Here is a 20,039-nt window from a genome sequence, read left to right as displayed (position 1 = left end):
CTATACCAATATTGTTAAGAAATAAATGAAAATGACCTTTACGTCACAAATTCTAAGAAATGAATTCATCCAGTTTTATTTCCCTACATATATCACTAGTCCGTGTCAACATGCACCATCATGGTTGATATGTTAATAAATGTGTGGTTCTGACTTTTGCATTTAATATATTATTGATAATTTTCTGTGTCAGTTAAAGAATTAAAGGCAGGAAAATCTTGAGTGCACCATGTGGACCTTCCCTTTGCACCGATTTCTAAACAGGATTGTTGCATAGGATTTGTTACACCAGCAAAAGGGACCCCAGGTCTGTGTCAACCTTGTTCTTCTATGCCAAAGCACAATGCAATAAGAGATCTGAGATAATAGAACTCTTGGCATTTGGGATTCTCAGGAGCCATATAGAATCCTGAGAAAAATCAAGTCTCAGAGTTAGGTGAGGTTATGTATACCTTGAATCCCTGCACTCAAGAGGCAGAGGCAAGTAGATCACTGTGGGTCCAAGGCCAGTCTGGTCTATACAGTGAGTTCTAGGATAGTCAGGGTTGCAGTGAGACCTTGTCATGACCAAAAAAAAAAAAAAATAGAATTCAGATGCTTCAGTCAGAGGCCACTTTTAGAGACAATTTGGGGAGAAGGGGACAGCAGCCCAAGGCCTATAGGTGACACTCTGGCACAGGAAAGGAAAGAAATTGGCAGTGGCTGATAGCTGTAGGAGTTGTCTGGAAAGGTCACACAGCTTCAATATAGTTTGCATGTTGGAGTGGGCAGGAAATGAAGAACAACTTCTTCTAGACAGCCTTTGAAGTTTGGGCTGAGGTTCAGGATGGGCTGAGTTCTCTCAGATAGCCTAGCAAACAGATTAGCTTAATTATCAGTCATGGGGAGAAGCCTGGAGCTGTTCCTCCGCAGCCCAGAATAATCAAAGGCACACTTGCAGGGCCATGGCCATCAGGGACCGCCACACATGTGTCCAGAGCCTTGCTTTCTTCCTTCATCTGTGGGCTTTCCTTCTTCTAGGGATGTTCTGGAAGTCTCTGAGAGCCATTCCTCTTAGAGGCAAGCTCTGAGGCTCAAGTAGTTTTCTTCTAGAACCCAGAAGCTCTGGTCCAAAAAGATTAAAAGAGAACCTGATCCCAGACTAAACCCAGAGTCAGGCAATTCCCAAGTTCAGACCACCGCACCAGGCCTGCCAGGCCTGCTGTGTTGTCCAAGGAGCATGCTCCTGTGCACTGCCATGGCATCCCCTCTAGGGAAGGGCTGGACGCTCTATTCAGCACTTCCCTTAGCAAGGGCCTAGCAGAGGGCTTCAGACTCAGACAATGAGCCTCATAACAAAGGAGCAGAGCCCCTAAACACTGCAATTCAGATATCCACAACAATTCTCCACATTAGTCTGCCTTGGCCACAATAGAACATCATGAATTGGCTGCTCAAACCACAGAAATCTATTTCCTTCTAGTTGGGGAATCTGGAAGTCCAAGATCAAGGGGCAGACAGGGTTGGCTTTTCTGAGGCTCCTTTTCTTGGCTTACAGATGCAAATCTCCAGTTTATATTCTCTTCTGTAGAGGTACTAGTCATTGAGTTAGGTGCTACCCATATGTCCCCATTTAGTCACAATGGCCTCTCTAAAGGCCCTATCCCCAAATATGGTCACTTTATAATATACTGGGATAAGAGCACAACATATAAATTCAGAGGACACAATAAAATAATTCAGTCCATAAGTGGGGCCATAGGAGAGCAAGGATTAGCATGACCCATCAAAGCAGCACAGATGTGCATGTAATAAGACAGCCTTTACTCTCAGAACTCATTGGAAGAAGTAGTTCTAAAAAAAAAATCCCCTCAAGTGGGATTTAAGAGACATAAACAGAAAACCAGAATCAGTATATTGACTTGCTCCTGGATGAAGCCACTGAGTATGGGAGGCAGTCAGCCTGAGGCAGAGGGAAACAGGCTCTCATCTAATTTTCCTAGATGAAAACAGAAATAGTGCAACCATTGTGAAATATAATTTAGCAATTTCTTACTAAATTAAAAATACTTTTAATCTTCCTCCTATGATCCAGACACCATGCTCCTTGACACAATGACTTATGGTTTATGCTGTGCACACATAGTTGTTACAGCAACTTTATTGATAATTGACAGAACTCAGAAACAGCAATAGCCTTCAGTAGAGGACTGGACAAATAAACACCAGATAAGGGTATATGGCAGCACCATGCTGTGTGCTTGGGTCCTGGACTACATAATGGGAACATGGGGACTCCTCTCCCTTGCTTCCTGACTTCAGATGCCATGGGCCCAGCTGTCTCCTGCTCTTGCTGCTGTGACTCCCTACTCTATGGACTGAACTCTGGGACTGTGATCCCAAATCAACTCCCTCTTTTAAGTTGCTTCTGTCAGGGCATTTGATCATAGCGACCACAAAGAAACTAATATGTTATCTTTAGCCACTGGGAAACTGAAAATGAAAACTATGTTAAGATGCCATTTCATCCCAATTAGATTTTGTTTTTAATTTTATGTCTATTGGTGTTTTGTCTGAACGTGTTTCTGTGAACCATACATGCCTGGTACCCAAGATGGCCAGAATCAGATCCCCTGGAACTGGAGTTACAGATGGTTGTGAGCTGCAATGTGGGTGATGTGACTTGAATCCCGGTCCTCTGGAAGAGCAGCTAATGCTTATAACTGCTGAGCCATCTCTCCAGCTGCCTTGTTGGGTTGGTTATCACTAAGAAAACAAAACAATAAGTGCTGACAAGGCTGCAGAGAAAAAAGAAACCCTTACACAATACATTTTTGTGTGTTGAATTATGAACTGCCAATTTGCTGGCAGTGTTTATCAGCTCTAGAAGTTTGGGGTGTAATCTTTAAGGGGGATTATAGAATGATGTCATCAGCAAGTAGGGATACTTTGACTTCATTGTTCTATTTCTATCCCCTTCATTTCCTTCTCTCATCGTATTCCTCTTAGCTAAGACTCTAAGTGCTGTGTTTGTCCTCAGTTTAGTTTTCTACAAAGCTTATCAGAGTTCACTTGTCACTAGTACTTGAGCTCTAGGAGTCCCAGTCTGTGACTAGTATCTTTCACTCTTCATTTTCGTTGATGAAGAAAGCTAATTTTGATATTGCCCAATTTATGGCTCTTTAAAGATTTGTGGTTCTCCTGTCTTCTCCTTTGATAATTTGCACAAATGTGAAAGCAGTGTTGTACTTCCAGGTGGACAAAGTTGCTAAGCAGACTACCAAAGGAACACAAGTCATGAACTCTCCTTAGCCGGGCATCCTAACAATGGAAGAGAATGCAGAGAGAAGTCAGCAGGCTGAGGAACAAGTAGGAGAATAAAGGAATGGAGATATTTATAGTAATGAAGTCAAATCTAGTCATCCTCCTAAGTAAACATTCTCCAAAGGAAAGAGATTTATCCTAGCATTGTGCTGTTCATGACACCCAGCATGGCCCCCATGAACAAGAGAAAGTTCTTATAATTTCTCATTCAAATATCATACTTACTTGTGGCCATTTTTTTAAAACAATATGATTCTCTCTATCTCAGGCAACTGCAAACTAATTCCAGAAATCATTTCTAAACAGACAGAGCAGAGTGACTGTACTCAGTATGAACAGAGGCACGGATTAAGTATTCTCAGATGTTCATCGTGTGCCTCCCTGGGGGATGTTCTCACTGTTCCCTTTTGTGGTATGTCCTTAGACTAGTCACCTGATGTTACAGATCATATGATCACTTTCCAGAAATGATGTTTCCAAGAACACAGAATCCCTATCTGATTTACCCATGCACTCCCAGGAGAGTGCTCACCCTAATTCCACAGCCATTAGAAAGCTGCTGCATAAAGTGCCCTATTGTATCTCTGTATTATTTATTGTAAAATTCTTCCTAAAGTTGAACCAAGTCTGCCCTCATCATGTCTACTCATTAGCTAATTTTCCAACTCAGTAAACTATCACTGACCATTTTACTAAATACGAGGCATCCTGTTAAACAAAGACACTGGCTGAGGACCTTACAGAATTTGAAACCATCTTAAAGAGATCACAATGTGTCAAGCATAGTTGGCTGTTGGGGACCAGAAGGGATTAGGATTAGAAAATATTACCATGGAAACCTCTCTTCAAAAAGAAGGACTTTGACCACTCAGTATTGGATAGACAGTTAAGGAGTATATTCCGGGGAAAAGACTAATCCTCCTTCTCTTGGCAGTCACTAGTTGCCTGTAGTTCTTTGTCATAGGTCCCCATGACATTTCCTCCTTCCGTGTTAGCATGTTTTCATTGTTTGAATCTTGTATAGGCAGCAATATTGTTGAGATTTCATTGGTACAAATTATCAGCCCTGAAATCAAATACACACAAGCAACACTAAAAGAACTCAGCAGATTTTATGTATATATGTGTAACAATAATAATAAAAGCAAAGGAGATGAGGTCTTGAATTCGATAGAGTGATGGGGAGGATGTAGAAGGGATTGGAGAGAGGAGAGGGAAGGGGGAATGATAGAACTATACTTTAATTAAAATAAAATTTAACAAATTGAGAGAAAAAGAGGACTTTGAAAGCTAATAAGAAAGTAGTTTAGTGGAAAGGACAGTGAAGGCACCAGAGGAAGAGCAAATGTCAACAGACAGAGGCTCTAAATCATGGGACAGACTGCTAAAGAAACTGGTGTTTGCTGCTGCATAAATGAAGACGATATGCATGTGTGAGTATACAGTAGGCCAGGGAGAGAGAGACACACCTTATTGCAGAGGGAGCATTTGGGCAAACAGAAGGGCCCACAGAGATGGTGTCATGACCTTGGTACTGAGAGTGCATAGTGGACAGTGTTTTACTTTCTTTCTGTTGTCACGATAAAGCATTCTCACTATGAATAAAGTCAACTTAGGGAAGAATGAGTTTATTTGGCTTACACTTTCATGATCCATCACTGAAGAAAATTGGGGCATGAACTCAAGGCAGGAATCTGGAGACAAGAGCCATGAAGGAACAATGCTTTCTGCTTTCTGGCTCACTCACTGGCTTTCTCTCTCTCTCTCTCTCTCTCTCTCTCTCTCTCTCTCTCTCTCTCTCTCTCTCTCTCTCTTTCCCTCTCTCTCCCCAACAATCCCCCACACAAAGACATGACTACAAACTAACCTGATAAAGACAATTATCAAATTGAGTCTTTTTCAAGTGATCTAGGCTGTGTTGAGTTGACAGTACTAAATAGGAAAAATTGCATAATGACTTCCAAGTATTTTTATAGCCCAATCTCTGTTATTGGGGAATGTTACTGTGTATGCCCCAAAAGGCTTTTACTATCTGATTATGGTAAGGACTGTGGGATGAAAGGTTATCATGTTTCATGTGGTTGGGCACCTAAATATGATCACAAATAACCTTATAAAAGAGAAGTAGGGGGCTGAAGACAAAGTTTAAAGGTAGAGAACTTGCCTAGCACATGCAAAACCATGTACTTGATTACCATAATCTGAGAGTGGGACCTGACTGTAGAATGAGGAATGTGATATAATGATGAAAGCAGATTTTGAAGTTATATGCTTTGAAGATGGAAAAATGGGTCACAAGTTATGGGATACTGGAGGAAAATATATTTTCTTCTTTAGTGTCTCCAGAAGGAAATAGCCTGTTGCTGACATTTTTATTGTGTCTTTATTTATAGCTCCATAAGCTTGTATGCCTCTGGAATGTTAAAAGAGTAATTCATGGTATCAAAAGTCACTGTTTGGAGTTTATTTTTACCATAGCAATAGAGCTCATATAAAGTATATAACTCTAAGAATATACCATTTAATTCCTGTTCACTGTGGTGCAGTTTCAGGAACTGGATTAAAAATTAATATTTTTCTCAAAGGTTGAGAAATACACCAAAATCCCACTAATAGGAATAAATGTATGATTTGTAAATTTATCTCAAATATAACTCTGTTGCAGACAATCATGGTTTCACATCCTCTGAGGCTTGCTAGCTGCTGTGCGACCTTAGGTACATTATTGAACCTTTCTGAGCTTATTATTTCATTTGAAGAAATGATAATTATTATCCATACTTCCCAGAGTTGTTTTTAGGATCCAGTATCTGAAGGGTGCAGAAGGGAAGGGAGAGAGCCTTGTCTGTTAAAGCCTTAGAACCTAATCCCCACAGAGGACAAGGCTAACAAGGAAACAGAAAAGACCTTCATGGTTATTGGTTTTAAATGAAGCCCAGACAATGGAGCTACACAAAGACAAGGTCACCTGGAAGAGAAAGGTATCATGACCTGGTAACAACTAGAATGGGGCGGAGAGAATGCACTCCACCAGAGATGGCATCCTTCATGAAGGAAGTAAATCTCCCTGAGAAGTTGGGGAGGCCACAATCACAAGAAAGAAATTCTAGAAGTTTGTTCTAGAATGTAGCTAGCTGAATGACTCAGAGTAAGGTTGGGACCGTGATATTTCATTTCCCTAGAGTCAGGGACATTGTGTGAGACAGGGCTGAGTGTGGTAGAGACATGGTCCTAGCTTTAATTCCAGAAGGGCCAGGGTAGGAAATACCCTGAAACTGTGCTCAGATCTCAAGAAGGAGCTCTCACTGGAAATGGCTCTGAGAAGAACCCTCATTTCTGCCTTCACCCCTGAACTTCCCAACCATAAGATTTGCTGGGAACCTGAGATATCCCAGACTTCCAGATATTCCAGACTTCCAGCATGATAAGCACTAGAACTTCCTAAGGAGGGAAGATGAAAATGTTGGAAGACAGCAGCCAGGGAGTCATGTGTAGACTCTCAGGCTCAAACCTCCTCCTTGCCTAGTCTCAAACTGGAGAGTTTTCCACCATTGGAATAAGCTGTTCGGGAAACCGTGTTACATGTCCCTTCTCTGGAAACCTTTGAATTCTGAGTCACTATTTCTGAATTCTAGAATGAGCAGACATTTTCCACTTATTATATAGAGAAAAGCTTTTGAAGGACCAGAAAACTACATCTCACACACTTGCACACAGAGAAGATGAGATAAGGGAGGGAAGCTCTGTGACTCAGCTGCAGCTAGACAGCTGGGCAGCCTGTACTTCCAATGTTACTATATATGCAGTTTCTCAAAAGTAAACAGAAAAGGGCATTTCCTCTTTGTGACAGTGTTGGAGATTTCTTCCTGTTCTCCAGCTTTATAAAGGGAGTGAGCAGCAGCCATCCTTTACAGTACTTCAAGCCACCTTCTACCATCCAACATGAATGCAGCGACAAAAATCACCACGCTGCTCATCGTGACCTTATCTCTTCTCTGCTCCGTGGAGAGTAAGTTTGCACCATGGGGAGGGGAGGGAGGTCTTAGGGGTGCTATTTTCTAAACCACTGTCCTCCAGTCTCACTCGGGCGTTGCAGCTCCCACCTGAAGACTGAGGTTCTGGGCATTAGAGAGATTATGAGATATACTAATCAAGAAGAGAACAGAAGAACCACAGAGAAACAAGACAGCAATTTTCAGACCTCCAGTTTTTGAGTTTTCATTTCCCTTTTCTTGGAACATTGTTATGCTACATTCTACACAACACTCCCTCCTTTCTCTTTCTTGTCTCTCACTACTTCTTCTCCACGTATTTTGCAGGTATTAGGTCAGCAGGAATCTTTACTTACCTGATCCACTGTGGGCTCTTCAAAGCTCAATACTACTCACACAGATCCCCTTCTGCTTCCAAAGCTCCAATTACAATTTATAGCTGAAAATAGCGACTCCTCAGGCAAATCTCTCTGGTGATCCTCCATCCCACATGAGTGAATGCACACTCAGCTCGAAAGTCAGCCTTGACACATAGTTCTCCCTCATGACTCAATGAAAAGTAATGTCTAATTCCTATTCATCTTACTTATTAAATGTACTGGAAGTACAGTGGTGTTTCTATTTTGTCCCCCTTTTAATTCTAAGAACCACTAAACCATAAAATATTAGAGAAAATGCAGGATTATTCTTTTACCAATTTGGAAAAGACATTTTTTTAACTACAACTCAAAAACCTAGAGTTTTTAGAAGAAAGACCAGATGAATTGGAAAGAGAGCAAGGAAGGCATATAGGAGGTCTTGAAGGGAGGAAAAGGAAGGGAGAAGTGATGTAATTCTATAATAATGTCAAAAATAAAAATAATATAAAGAAAGAAAAATTTAAAAATTCCTCATAGTAAAAAGCAAAAAGTCAATTCATGTTTTAGAAAAAAGGCTAATGTCCCTAATATATGACAATTCCAATAAAAGAATTTAAAAGTACAATAATAATCTAACAGAAAAATAAGTTAAAGACACCAAAAGTTCACCATACAGTAAATACAAACAGCTATTGTATATACAAAATTGTGCTCAGCCTCACTCCTTATATAGTAAGACAAGTACATATTAAACAACCCTATTGTCAACATGTAGAAACTGAACTACCATGTGCTAGTTGCAATGTAGATAAGAATTACCTAAAAATTGATAACAAGAGTACACATGGTTTCTTTTCCTTTAAAGTACATCTTGCAAATCTATCAAAATAATAATTTACTTTTATCCAGAAATTCTGCTTATATGAAATTATATTACAGATATAATCATATTCAAATGAAATTACATGATAACAACCTTATTATATTGTAATAAATAGTGTTCAGTGTTATTTCCTGTGGCAAGTAATATCAAAAAAGTAGAAACAGCTGGGCAGTGGTGGCACACGCCTTTAATCCCAGCACTCAGGAGTCAGAGCCAGGCGGATCTCTGTGAGTTCGAGGCCAGCCTGAGCTACCAAGTGAGTTCCAGGAAAGGCACAAAGCTACACAGAGAAACCTTGTCTCGAAAAAAAAAAGTAGAAACAAATGTACATAAGGAATTGATTAATTAAAGGATGCTACAAAGCTGCAATGGAATATTTTGCTTATATCATACATTGTTAAAAGGAAATCAAGATGCAGATTATGTACAGTGTATGGCCATCTCACTGTATTCTAAAAGGCAACTCACAACAAGTCTGCTCCTGATACCAAAAGCCATGAATGTTCAAGTCCCTGATATAAAATTTTGTAATATGTTTGCCCCTCACCTGTGCACATCTTCCTGTATGCTTTAAGTCATCATTGCTTATATATAAGTGAACAAACTCTTGGTTCATGCAAAGACAATTAGACTTGTCATTAGAGATTACTAGCAACATTTGTAAAGGCAGTTTTAGTAGAGCAGGGAGAGTGAAATACAGAAGACAGATGTTTCAAAACTGTCTTCGAAATTGGATGTAAGTCAATGGCATTCAAGGCCTTCTTGGCTTCATATAGATTCTTACTCGATAATCTTGGAATATGTGAGATGAAAGGTTGAACTAACATATTCCCTTTTCTCTCTATCAATATTACTTAATCCTAAAAGCTAAATTTGTCATAGTTTCTGATATCGTCTCCATGCCCTGCCTGTCCTGCCCTGTTATTACTTGATCACAGATAATCATGGATCATTTTGTTACTTGGTGACATTCTCTGAAAGAGAGAAAGTCGGTCTGAACTAGGTGGGATCATCAGCAAAGAATGTCACCTCAGCCTGCTCTGAACATTTCACTGTTATTCCAACCTCTATGTCCTCCCCAATAAGATCCTCCAACCTACATCTCCACATCTCCAATAATCAACTCCAAGTCCTGGGCTACAGAAGTCTTACCTTCTCAGCCCAATGGACTCTGTTGTTATACTCAAATTGCATCATACAATTCATCCAATTGATTATATATATATATCATATATATGTGTGTATAATATATATATATATATATATATAAATTTTGATTCTCATTGTTTTTATTTCATCTTCAAATATAAGTAGGTACTAACCAGGTAACAGAAATAATTTCACCATTATTTTAATCCACCCTGTTGCACAAATGGTAGATGGTCTTGTAATAAAAAAAAAAAAAAACCTAGAACCAGATATTGGTATAAATGCTGAAAGATCAAAGACACAAAGGAACAAGTCACTGCCACGTCTCACCTTGTCAACTCCACAAATCCTCTATTTGAATGCCTCTAAGTCCTCAGTCAAAAAGTCTTCAACTGAAAAGAGAGCTTCAGCGGAAAAGCCTTCAGTTCCTGTCTCCAGATGCCTTATAAACCTTTCTTCACCCAGCCATACCACTTCCTTCTTAGTGCTGGGATTAAAGGTATGTGACTCCAGGTATTGGGATTCAAGGTGAGTGCCACCACTGCCTGTTTAATCTAGTGGCTTGTTCTGTTCTCTGATCTTCAGGCAAATTTTATTAGGGTACACAATGTATCACCACATACCCCCTAGCTTAACTCACAAAGCTAGGTTGAATACTAGCTGATGGAGTAAATGGACAGTATAGTCTGTGTGTAACACTGAAGCCTCTCTTTGATCTTGTAATCACATGTTCCCATAGCCCTGCAGTTCATCCTAAATATCCTATTCTTTCCTTACTCAACAAATATAGGTCTGATCTGCAATGTCTGCGAGATCTCAAGAAATTCAAAATGTACTAAGGGCCGAAAGACATGCTTTGCCTTCCATGGTCAGTCATGCTCTAGCATAGCACACTACTCTGGTAAGTAGGGCTGATGCAGACTTCAAAAAAATGCCTTCAAAAGACTATTACTCCTACTAGTGCCTGGGATAAAGAACTTACCATTGTTGAGCCTTGCTGAGTGGTAAGGCAATGAGTAAAATGTCGGGAGGAAGGAAAAGAGGACTTTTTAATTCATCATTGAGGGGCTTGGCATCCAGAGTCAGAGTCCACATGGGAGTGTGACCCCAAGGAGCCAGGGGAGGGGATCCAGTGTGAAGGGGTTTTCCTCTTGGCAGTGACTTTTAGGAAGTTGTGTGAAGATAATCTTGTCCAGCATGTATAACGAGCGTCTCATTTTTAGAAGGAAACCATCTGTACTCACAACAGTTATGTATGCCTAACTGCCGTCGAAGAGGGATCGAGGAAGAAGGGAAAATGACTTATGTAATGTGCTGTTACAAAAACATGTGTAATAATTTCTAGACCGAAAAGAGTATCATGAAGAAGATCATCTTCTGTTCAAGATCCAAAATTACATGCCAAGCAATATGAAGAACTTGCTTTCCTACATCGTTTCCACACTGGCCTGAGATCCCTGAGATGGCCAACAGGGGCTGTGTCTTCATTTCAATGAAGGGTTCCTGCGACCATACCATTGGACCCTTAAAATCATGACCATTGCAAAATGATCCCATACTTACCATGTTATTTTACTCTTCCAGTTTTGCAATGTCTAGCCCTGTAATAGCCTCCCAAGGACTTCCATTTTAATATCTGGAATCTGTGAATGCTGCTGTGGGTGGCAAAACAGACAATAACAATTTGACTAAGAATCTTATTAATGGGAGGTTATTTTTGGATTGTCAGGGTGGATCCTAATCACAAGTACAAATGTCCTTATAATAAGAGGTGGGTGGTAAGTTGACTATAGAAGAGGAAATGATTGTATGATGGTGGAAGCAGTAATTAGAGTGATGTCCCTTGAAGATAAAAGGTTCATGAGCCAAGAAATACAGAAGGTCACTAGAAGCTGAGAAGGACAATGAAATTAATGTTCTTCGGTGCCATGTTGCTACTTGATTTTATCCCCCATAAGATTTATTTCTGAGTTAGGTGTGTAGTCATGTATCAGCTCAAAAATAGGAAGTTAAAACAATCCTAATAAGTGTCTAGGAATTAAAAGAATCGGTAATCCTGACTTACTCAAGGGGCAATATGGAATTCTTTGTTTCAGACTTAGGGTAACCTGCAAGAAGAAAGGAGTCTTAGTTTGGGTTTCTTTTCCTCTGAAGAGACACCCTGACCACAGCAACTCTTTTAAAGGAAAAACAAAACATTTAATTTGAGTGACTTGAATTTTCAGAAGTGTAGCCCATTATCATCATGGCGCAACATGGTGGCAAGCAGGCAGACCTGGAGCTGGAACAGGAGCTGAGAGTCCTTATATCTTGACTCCCAGACAACAGGAAGTGGTCTGACTCACTGTGTGTAGCTTGAGCATAGAAGACCTCAAGACCACCCCTACAGTGACCCACTTCCTCCAACAAGTCCATACCTACTCCAACAAAGCTACACCTCCTAATAGTGCCACTCCTTTTTGGGGGTCTTTTTCTTTCAAACTATCACACAAGGAGTAACTGCTATGACTAAATGAAAGGTTAGTCCTTAACATTCAGCCTCACTACATGCTGCAGGTAATCCTTTGGATATGACTTCAGTGGTAACCTACAACTTTCTAAAGCAATCAAACATATGTTCTAACAGATTAACTTATATTTTCTCAGTAGTTCATATACTGACTGCACCTTTCTAGCTCTCCTGGTTGTTAGTTTCTGTGCACATAGTTTTGGTTTGCTTTTATTATGTTAGTGTTTTTATATTCAGGCCCCTAATCTATTGTGGGAAGTCACAATATGCTGTTGAGGAAAAATATCCATTATTATTTTCCTAATATGCTTTGCTATACAAAGAAGTTATTTTTTTATTTGTGATATTGCTTTATATTATACTAAAAAAGAAAAATTCTCTGCTCTCTCTTACATACACAAAATTTCTGATATCAAAGGTATGAGATTCTCCACACAAATGAATCCTCTGCATATTCAAAGGACACTGGCAGAGTGTCCTACAATTTAACTCAACTCTGACATAAACTGCCAGCTCCTGTTCCTACAGGGTGTGAGCTAAGTCACTTCTGCACACAAGTGCATTCTTGTTCACCAGCTCAGTAGTACCCCAACCTCCTTTTGTTGAGAATCTTAATACAAGATTCATAGTTCATTGGTTATTTTAATTAAGTCATCAAATGTTGGAAATTAATTCAACCTCCAGTCCCTCTCCTATCTTCCCAGAGATTGAGGAGGGAGGAAGGAGGCTGAGTTCTAACTCTCAATCACACTGATTGGTTTCCCCATGACGAATCCCAATTCTGCAGTTATTTAAGTGATTCCCCCAAAATCATCTCCTCAGTGTGTCTGAAGTCTGATATGAATGGTGAAAGACACAGAGATGTTTCAGGAGCTAAGAACAAAAGGCCAAATACTATAACACCAAGTGTTCCTGTTATTTTTACCACTTAGAAAATCACAAGGATTTTAGTGCCAGAAGCCATGTGCAAATACAAAATAAACTGCTATTCAACTTATGGTAGGAAACACCCCCATCTCACCCACTGTACACTGGAAATATCATGCAGATAAAACTAAATTTAATATAATTAACCTGAGCAACTTAGCTCAGCAACACAGTACATTATAGGGTGTCCAACATTTACCTTCTGAGTGTGGTGCTAACGGGGGGGGGGGGGCTATAATCCCCTGCTACTGTTCAGTATTACAAAACAGCATTAACCTTTGTGTCATTGACCCAGAAAAAAATATTCAAAATTCAATATTTGAAGTCTACCAAATGGCATCCTCTGACTTGGAGCAATGATGTATGAGAAACTATTTGCATAGATTTTCTGTTGTTGTCATGAGACAAGTCACTCTACTTAGTTGTCTGTTCTATGATCTGAAGGTGTCAAAATTCATATGTTGAAACCTAGTTTTCAATACCCTAACAGTTGAGGAGGTGACTATGCCTTAAGGGTGGGGGTTCGTGAATAGGAATGGTGACCTTATAAGAAAATCCAGAGGAGCTTTCTGCCCTTTTCAACATGGCATAATTCAGCAAGAAGGCACCACTTGAGAAGAAAGTAAGCAGGGAGAAGCTTTGAAACCTGACTGTGCCTTCATCTTTGGCACAGTCTCCAGAATTCAAAGCAACAAATGTATGTTGTTTATATTACATATGCTCTGATGTTCCTGTGACAGCAACCCAAACTGTTTAAGATAATTTCATTTTTGAATTACTACTATACCACTTTATCACTAGGGTTGTGAGGGTGTCTTCTATGTTTGATAAGAAATGCCCACTCACTGTGACATTTGTGTACTGTCTGTCAGTTCCAGGGTTTCTGTGACAACATGCATGATAGAAACTTGAGGGTGAAAAGATTTGCTTTGGCTCCCAGTTTCAGAGGCTTTGGTCCACGGTCCCTTGGCTCTACTGACCATCTAAAGCACAGCATCATGGCAACATAAGTAATGGGGTAGCAGAGATCTGTTTACCTCATTGGAGACCAGAAGCAGAGCAAAAGACAGGAAGAGTCATGATTCAAGTTATCCCCAGGGACCTGCCCCTGCTAACCTAGTCTCCAGAACCTCCCAAATAGCACTATCAGCAGTGTACCTAGGTTTTAAACTGTCTTTGTAAGACACTTCCTATCCAAATCATAACAGTTTCCTGTCCATTATTGCTGTCTTCTTAATTACAGGGAATTGGAGGCCTAACAGATACATTTCCTCTAGGGAGGAATAACTAACATGAAAGCCTTTTGAAAAAGTCCTATAGGAACTTATTAATGTAGACGCTTTTTTAAAATACATGTGTGCATACAGTCGAGTTTTCTCTGGTCCTTGGCTGCCCAATGTGTTGGCTCAAGTTTCCAACTAAAACCTGAGAAATTTTAATAAGATATTCTAAAACGGAGCCAAAACCAGCTTCCTACTTCATGTCTCATGTGGGCCACAAGACTGTGCAGCATTTGGGCTTGTGCACAGCATGGAAGATTCCCACTTCAGTACACAGAGGTATTTCCAAACTGCGCAGCACACTGCATAATGGATTTAGCCTTTGCTTATATAGACAAAAAAGGATTTATGAGCCAGCTGCATGCTACCTGATGGCAGCATGGACCCCAGAGTTGGCAGAGTAAGTGTGACTCTCCTGGGTACCTCCACCATGTTGGGAAGCTGAGGTGGGTGGAGTCAGCAGCCAGGGCTGCTGCTTTAATCTTAGCCACACTGCAGTTTGCAATGATTAGAAAAGGATTATAGATAAACGAAGACAGATTCAGACGGAATCAACCTCTAAATGGTTTACATTATATGTAAAAATGTACATAGGCTTGGAAGAGAGAGGAAAAGGAGGATAGACAGATTAAAAAAAGATAATTTTAAAAAATAAAGTCTTTAAAGAGACAATAAAAATAAGCCACATAAAGATGGAAGTCATACAGAGAATCTGGATTATACTGTCTTAGGGATTTTTAACTGCAGAAAGACATTTGATTGTAAAGGCCACTCAGTTAACCCAATATGTACATTTTAAAGGTATCTTGACGTCAAAATTCATGTCTAAGGATATGTTGCTTTGGAAAAGAGGTTCTGCTTTTCTTTCCACAGAAGATGAAAAGCTATGGATTCTTTCCAGGTTAATATGGTTCCATCAAGGAAGACACCCTGAGAGGTCTCCAGATGATTGAACACCCAGAACAGCTTCAAGGCAACTGGCTCAGAGAATACAGCATCACAGACTACTCCAGTCAGGACTTGATCTTAATCTTAAAATTTTTCTTTTATGTGCCATAAGAATACCAGGGCCCCCAATCAGCAGGAAGTCGCCTAGAAAACTATGCCCACATTCCCAAAAAATGGATTGTGGATGTTTGTCCTTGTTTAGGGGTTGGTTATAAATTGTTATTGATCACAGTCAATCTCTTTCTAAAAGATATGATATAGAAAAGCCGTATATAGATATGATAGGATGAAAGGGTAGATCATTGAATCTACTTTTAAAGAACAACTTGTTTAAAATGTTTTACATTGCTATGGATTTTAGTTTATTGATACAAATTTAAAGTTAATTTTGTTATTATATATATATTTCTACTCCAAGGTATTATGTTTATGCAACTCATTTAAAATTGTAATGTGTAATTAAGAAATACAGATTAATAATTAGTCATCTATGATAATCACACATAGTCATGTTAGTTAACTTTTCTAGGTACACATAGATATATTTCAATTGGGTAAGTAATCTTCAAACACTTCAAAGACCTACAGAATATGACATTTAAAATATTTTAAAAACTTAGACTTTCTGGACAATTAGACACATCTGCTCCTGGAAGCACTGACTTACTTCAAAGAGGAATATGGGCATCAAAAACATCAATGGAGTTTATCATCTTCTTAGTACAAAATGGCCTGCTAGACAAAGAACTGCTCTTGCCTGAACTGCTTGACAATATGTTACATAGACTGGATATGCAGAACCCATGGAAAAATGACCACTCAATTTTGCCAAAACAAGGTGACATGGTCCTTCAGGTTCCTGCTTCACAGAGGAGACTGCCAGACATTCTACAGGACAAAAGGAAAAGCAACTGAGAAGCTCTAGGCCTATTGGCTTATGTTGGATGCCTCAACGTTTCAGAGGAACTTTAGGTGACCAGGCTGCCAGCTGCTCTGGCTATTCTTGCAAGAATTTTGGAAATTGCTTGCTTGTATTTTCTGTATTCTCAAGCATTTATTACAATCAATGTGAGTCTATTAAATGAGTAACAGAATTTATTAAGATATAAATTGAAGAAATACACTCACAAATACAGAATGGAGTAGACAGCAGATCTGATCTGACCGGGAGTGAATCCACCTCGCATGCAGGAACAGGGAGAAGGGGAATGTGACCCTTCTCCAACTCCTTCTAAGAGGTCACATACAATGGCAGGAAGTACTGCCTCCTTTGGGCCATATAGCCCAAGGTCATGGGTGGAGTAAATACCACTACAGGTATTATTATGTTCCTTCTCAGGTCTTTGATGGAGTTAAAGACTGGATAGTTATAATTATAATTTCCCTTGGTTATGATAAAAGACAAATTAGATATGAAACATTAGACTCACAAATATGGAGCAACATGCCAGTAGACCAGTAAAGCAACAGAACACGTGGCAAAACATAGATTAATAGAAATGGGTTAATTTAAGATATAAGAGCTATCTAGCAAGAGGCCTGCCATAGGCCATACAGTTTTATTTATAGCCAATGGGAGCAACATATATTCACAACATACAGAAAGATATCCCACAGCATGTGCAGAGAGAGAGAGAGAAACAGAGGCAGAGTTTAAATGGAGTTGTGAGTTGTCCTACAATGCTATAATGGGCCAACAATGCCCTACTAGACACAACAGACTAACAAATAAAAATACAGATAAACAAGGAGGCAGGGTGATTATATACAGCTGAACAAAGAGGCAGGTTTAGCTAATCTCATAGGAGCATCTCTGTTCGGGAGCAGTCTTCCGGCTGTAAATATCCTGGGAGAGAAAGCTATGGTGGAGATTGTCTGCACACACTATCAGCATCGACATATGGACCAGAGAAAAGACCACCATCCTTCTGAGACTCACCCTGAGTGTCTCAGTCAGTGTTCTGTTGCTGCAAAGAGACACCTGGGTGTTCCCAATGTCATCACAAGGAAGGAGGACAGTGTGAGAGTTGACACTCTGTAAAGAAGTGCAACCTTTGCCGGGTTTGAAAATAATGAGAAACCATTGACTTAATTGTCTTAAGCCATCAAGATTGCAGAAGCAGTCACTGATTCCTTCCTTTTACTGTGCAGATGCACAGTGCCATCTCCTGGAAACTCTGGCCCCTACAATTCTGCCGCACAGAAACTTCAGAAAGGGTGGGGGGAGAAATGGTAGAGTGAATTGTGATAAATTTCTTACTGCATCTTGTAGATGGTATTTTACTTGGGGAGAAAAGAGTGTCTTTGTAGAGATGATTAACTGGGTAAGCCTTTAATGTAATAATAAATGTCCTTAAAATGTTTAGAAAGAACACCCATCTTTTTGACAGACCTGGAGATCGTCTGCTGATAAACTTTGCGATACAGATGCAGAATAGTATTCTAATCAACCTCTCCCTCCCCCTCCCTCCCTCCCTTTCTCACCACCTCTCTATCAGCCCTGGGTGTCATAACAAGGACCTGTCACAAGTTAGACGACTTCTCTAGCACTAGCATTTTACTGCACCCCCAGCTCTGTTCTGGTACGCTTTTTACTAGCTCAGAGGTTCTCAGCCTGTGGGTCACAACCCCTTTGGGGGTCGAATGACCATTTCACAGGGGTCGCATATCAGATAGTCTGCATATCAGATATTTATATTAAGATTCATAACAGTAGAGAAATTACAGTTATGAAGTAGCAACAGAAATAATTTTATGGTTGGGTGTCACCCCAACATGAGGAACTGTATTAAAGGGTCACAGCATTGGGAAGGTGGGGAACCATTGGATTAGCTGATTGTAAAGTCCAAGACTCAATAGGGACATAGAGACAAAACATTTGTAATTCATTTGCAGTGAAGAGGCACTTAAAAAAGTGTCAAATGTGGGTGAAAATAAAAAGTAGAGACAGATACACACAGTCTACACAGAGACAAAAGTTATGTGAAAACAGCCAAAACAGGCTTCACTGATACTCTGAGAACCAGGACCGCTCCAGCAGAGTGAGGATAGGGCAAGAAGGGATTCTCCTCTACCGCCCAGGAAGGGAGCCCAGGGAGTTAGGCCATGCCAGGAATGTTCTTCCCTATAACCACAGGAGGGAGCCTTTTAGATTGTGAGAAAAGAAAATTTATCTTTTTGCACTAAGTTAGCAGCTATTTCTCTAGCTTCTCTGCCCTTACATGAATTTATTGTGCAGATGCCCAGTTCATCACACTGGACACTGTGGTTCTTAAACTCTGTGGTTCAAGGTCCCCCTCCAATGAATCTACCCTGTTTGTCAAGGTCCCAGTATTCCCTAGAAATAATCCTCATTATAAAACCTTTCATACAAGTTAAAAATTGTATTCTCTGCCCCCTCACTCTCTTTGGAACCAAAGGCCTAAAGAAGGCAACCATCTATATAATGAGATCTGGTGCCCTCTTCTGGTGTGCAAGCATGCATGCAGATAGAATACTGTATACATAATAAATAAATAAATCTTTTAAAAAAATAAGACACAACCCCTTTGTCATCTCTCATGGGGTCTTACTGTTCTCTCTCCAAAAATACTCTTCTTTGTGAATAACCCATATCTTTCTCTCTGGAAGGCCAGAGAGCAAAGTGAGGCTTGTAGCCTGAACTGATCACATGCTTCCCAAACAGAGGACAGTTCTGTGTAGCACATTCCGAGTAATAGTGCCTGCATGTGCACTGGCTTACCAGTCAGGTTCCCTTGGAGCTAGGCAGGAGCATAGACAAAACTGGACTTCTCATTTTCTCCAGAATAACCAGGGTAAACTGAATTCTGTAGGTGATGAAGGTCCCTGCACTTCGGACCTGTTATTTCCTTGAGATATGGAAGTAAACTGGGGAGAACAATGACATAATAATTATATTATATAATAATTATTGATTTGTAGACATATTGTAAACCAACAGATCTTGGATGTAAGATAAAATATCAGTAGATTGATAAATAGAATCAGTTACTTCAAATGCATCTCATTAGCCAAAAAAGCAGGAGATCCAAAGTATCAGTATGTCAGCACAAATTTTTGACACACTGAATTTGGTCAAGCTCGTAAATTTTGTTCTGTGTCTTCAGGAAATGTATAATGGTGTTCTCAAGCAGTCAACACAAGGCATGAATCTTTGTGAAGTGTGAATTTTCTAATTAAGTCTTAGATGCTTTTTCTAAACATAATTCCAAAAAAGTTTTGGAATTTTTTTTTTAATTTTATGTATGAAGGAACTCTAATCAGTCCAAGCATGGCAAACATGGCTCTGGCAGGCCTTGCCCTTCTCCTTCATTTCCTCTGCCTTGCTAAAAACCGTTAGATTACATTTCTAAAGCTAGTCTCCAAGGTCTATTCCCTTATTTGGCCACTTCCTCCTCCTCAGGCTGACTAAGTCCAGCAAAGTCCCCCCTTTTGGCTCACCTAATTAACATGCCCAATTAAAATTAAACACTTCATCCTAACATGAGTTTTCCCCTTTTGCTTTTATTAACTGTCATTTGCCTATGGGCCATGTCTTTCTCCTTTCTATCCAGAGACAGTCCTCTGTCCCTCTGGGGCAAATATCCCTTCCCCACTCCCTGTTCCTTTCCTCATCCTCTCTCTCCTCTCCTGTCTTTGCCTTCTATCCCTGCCCTCTGTCACTCTGGG

General features: G+C 40.0%; 1 protein-coding gene across 1 annotated transcript; it reads left to right on the top strand.

Annotated features, from left to right (window-relative positions):
• The first annotated feature begins 7,245 nt into the window (after positions 1-7,245).
• Pate4 (prostate and testis expressed 4) lies at positions 7,246-11,031 on the top strand. Its single transcript, XM_036193578.1, has 3 exons — positions 7,246-7,312; positions 10,477-10,587; positions 10,910-11,031. The coding sequence occupies exons 1-3, from the start codon at positions 7,246-7,248 to the stop codon at positions 11,029-11,031; spliced, it is 300 nt and encodes a 99-aa protein (XP_036049471.1).
• The last annotated feature ends 9,008 nt before the right edge of the window (positions 11,032-20,039 follow it).

The sequence above is a fragment of the Onychomys torridus genome, chromosome 7 (assembly GCF_903995425.1).
Source record: "Onychomys torridus chromosome 7, mOncTor1.1, whole genome shotgun sequence".
Lineage (NCBI taxonomy): Eukaryota > Metazoa > Chordata > Mammalia > Rodentia > Cricetidae > Onychomys > Onychomys torridus.
This window is presented reverse-complemented; position numbering and strand designations above follow the sequence as displayed.

Bases quoted from the DNA above. Each gene is read 5' to 3' on its own strand.
- Pate4 (XM_036193578.1), top strand. From the start codon at position 7,246: ATGAATGCAGCGACAAAAATCACCACGCTGCTCATCGTGACCTTATCT. The intron at 7,313-10,476 runs GTAAGTTTGCAC...CAACAAATATAG, and splicing joins TCTTCTCTGCTCCGTGGAGA to GTCTGATCTGCAATGTCTGC. The intron at 10,588-10,909 runs GTAAGTAGGGCT...TCTCATTTTTAG, and splicing joins TAGCATAGCACACTACTCTG to AAGGAAACCATCTGTACTCA.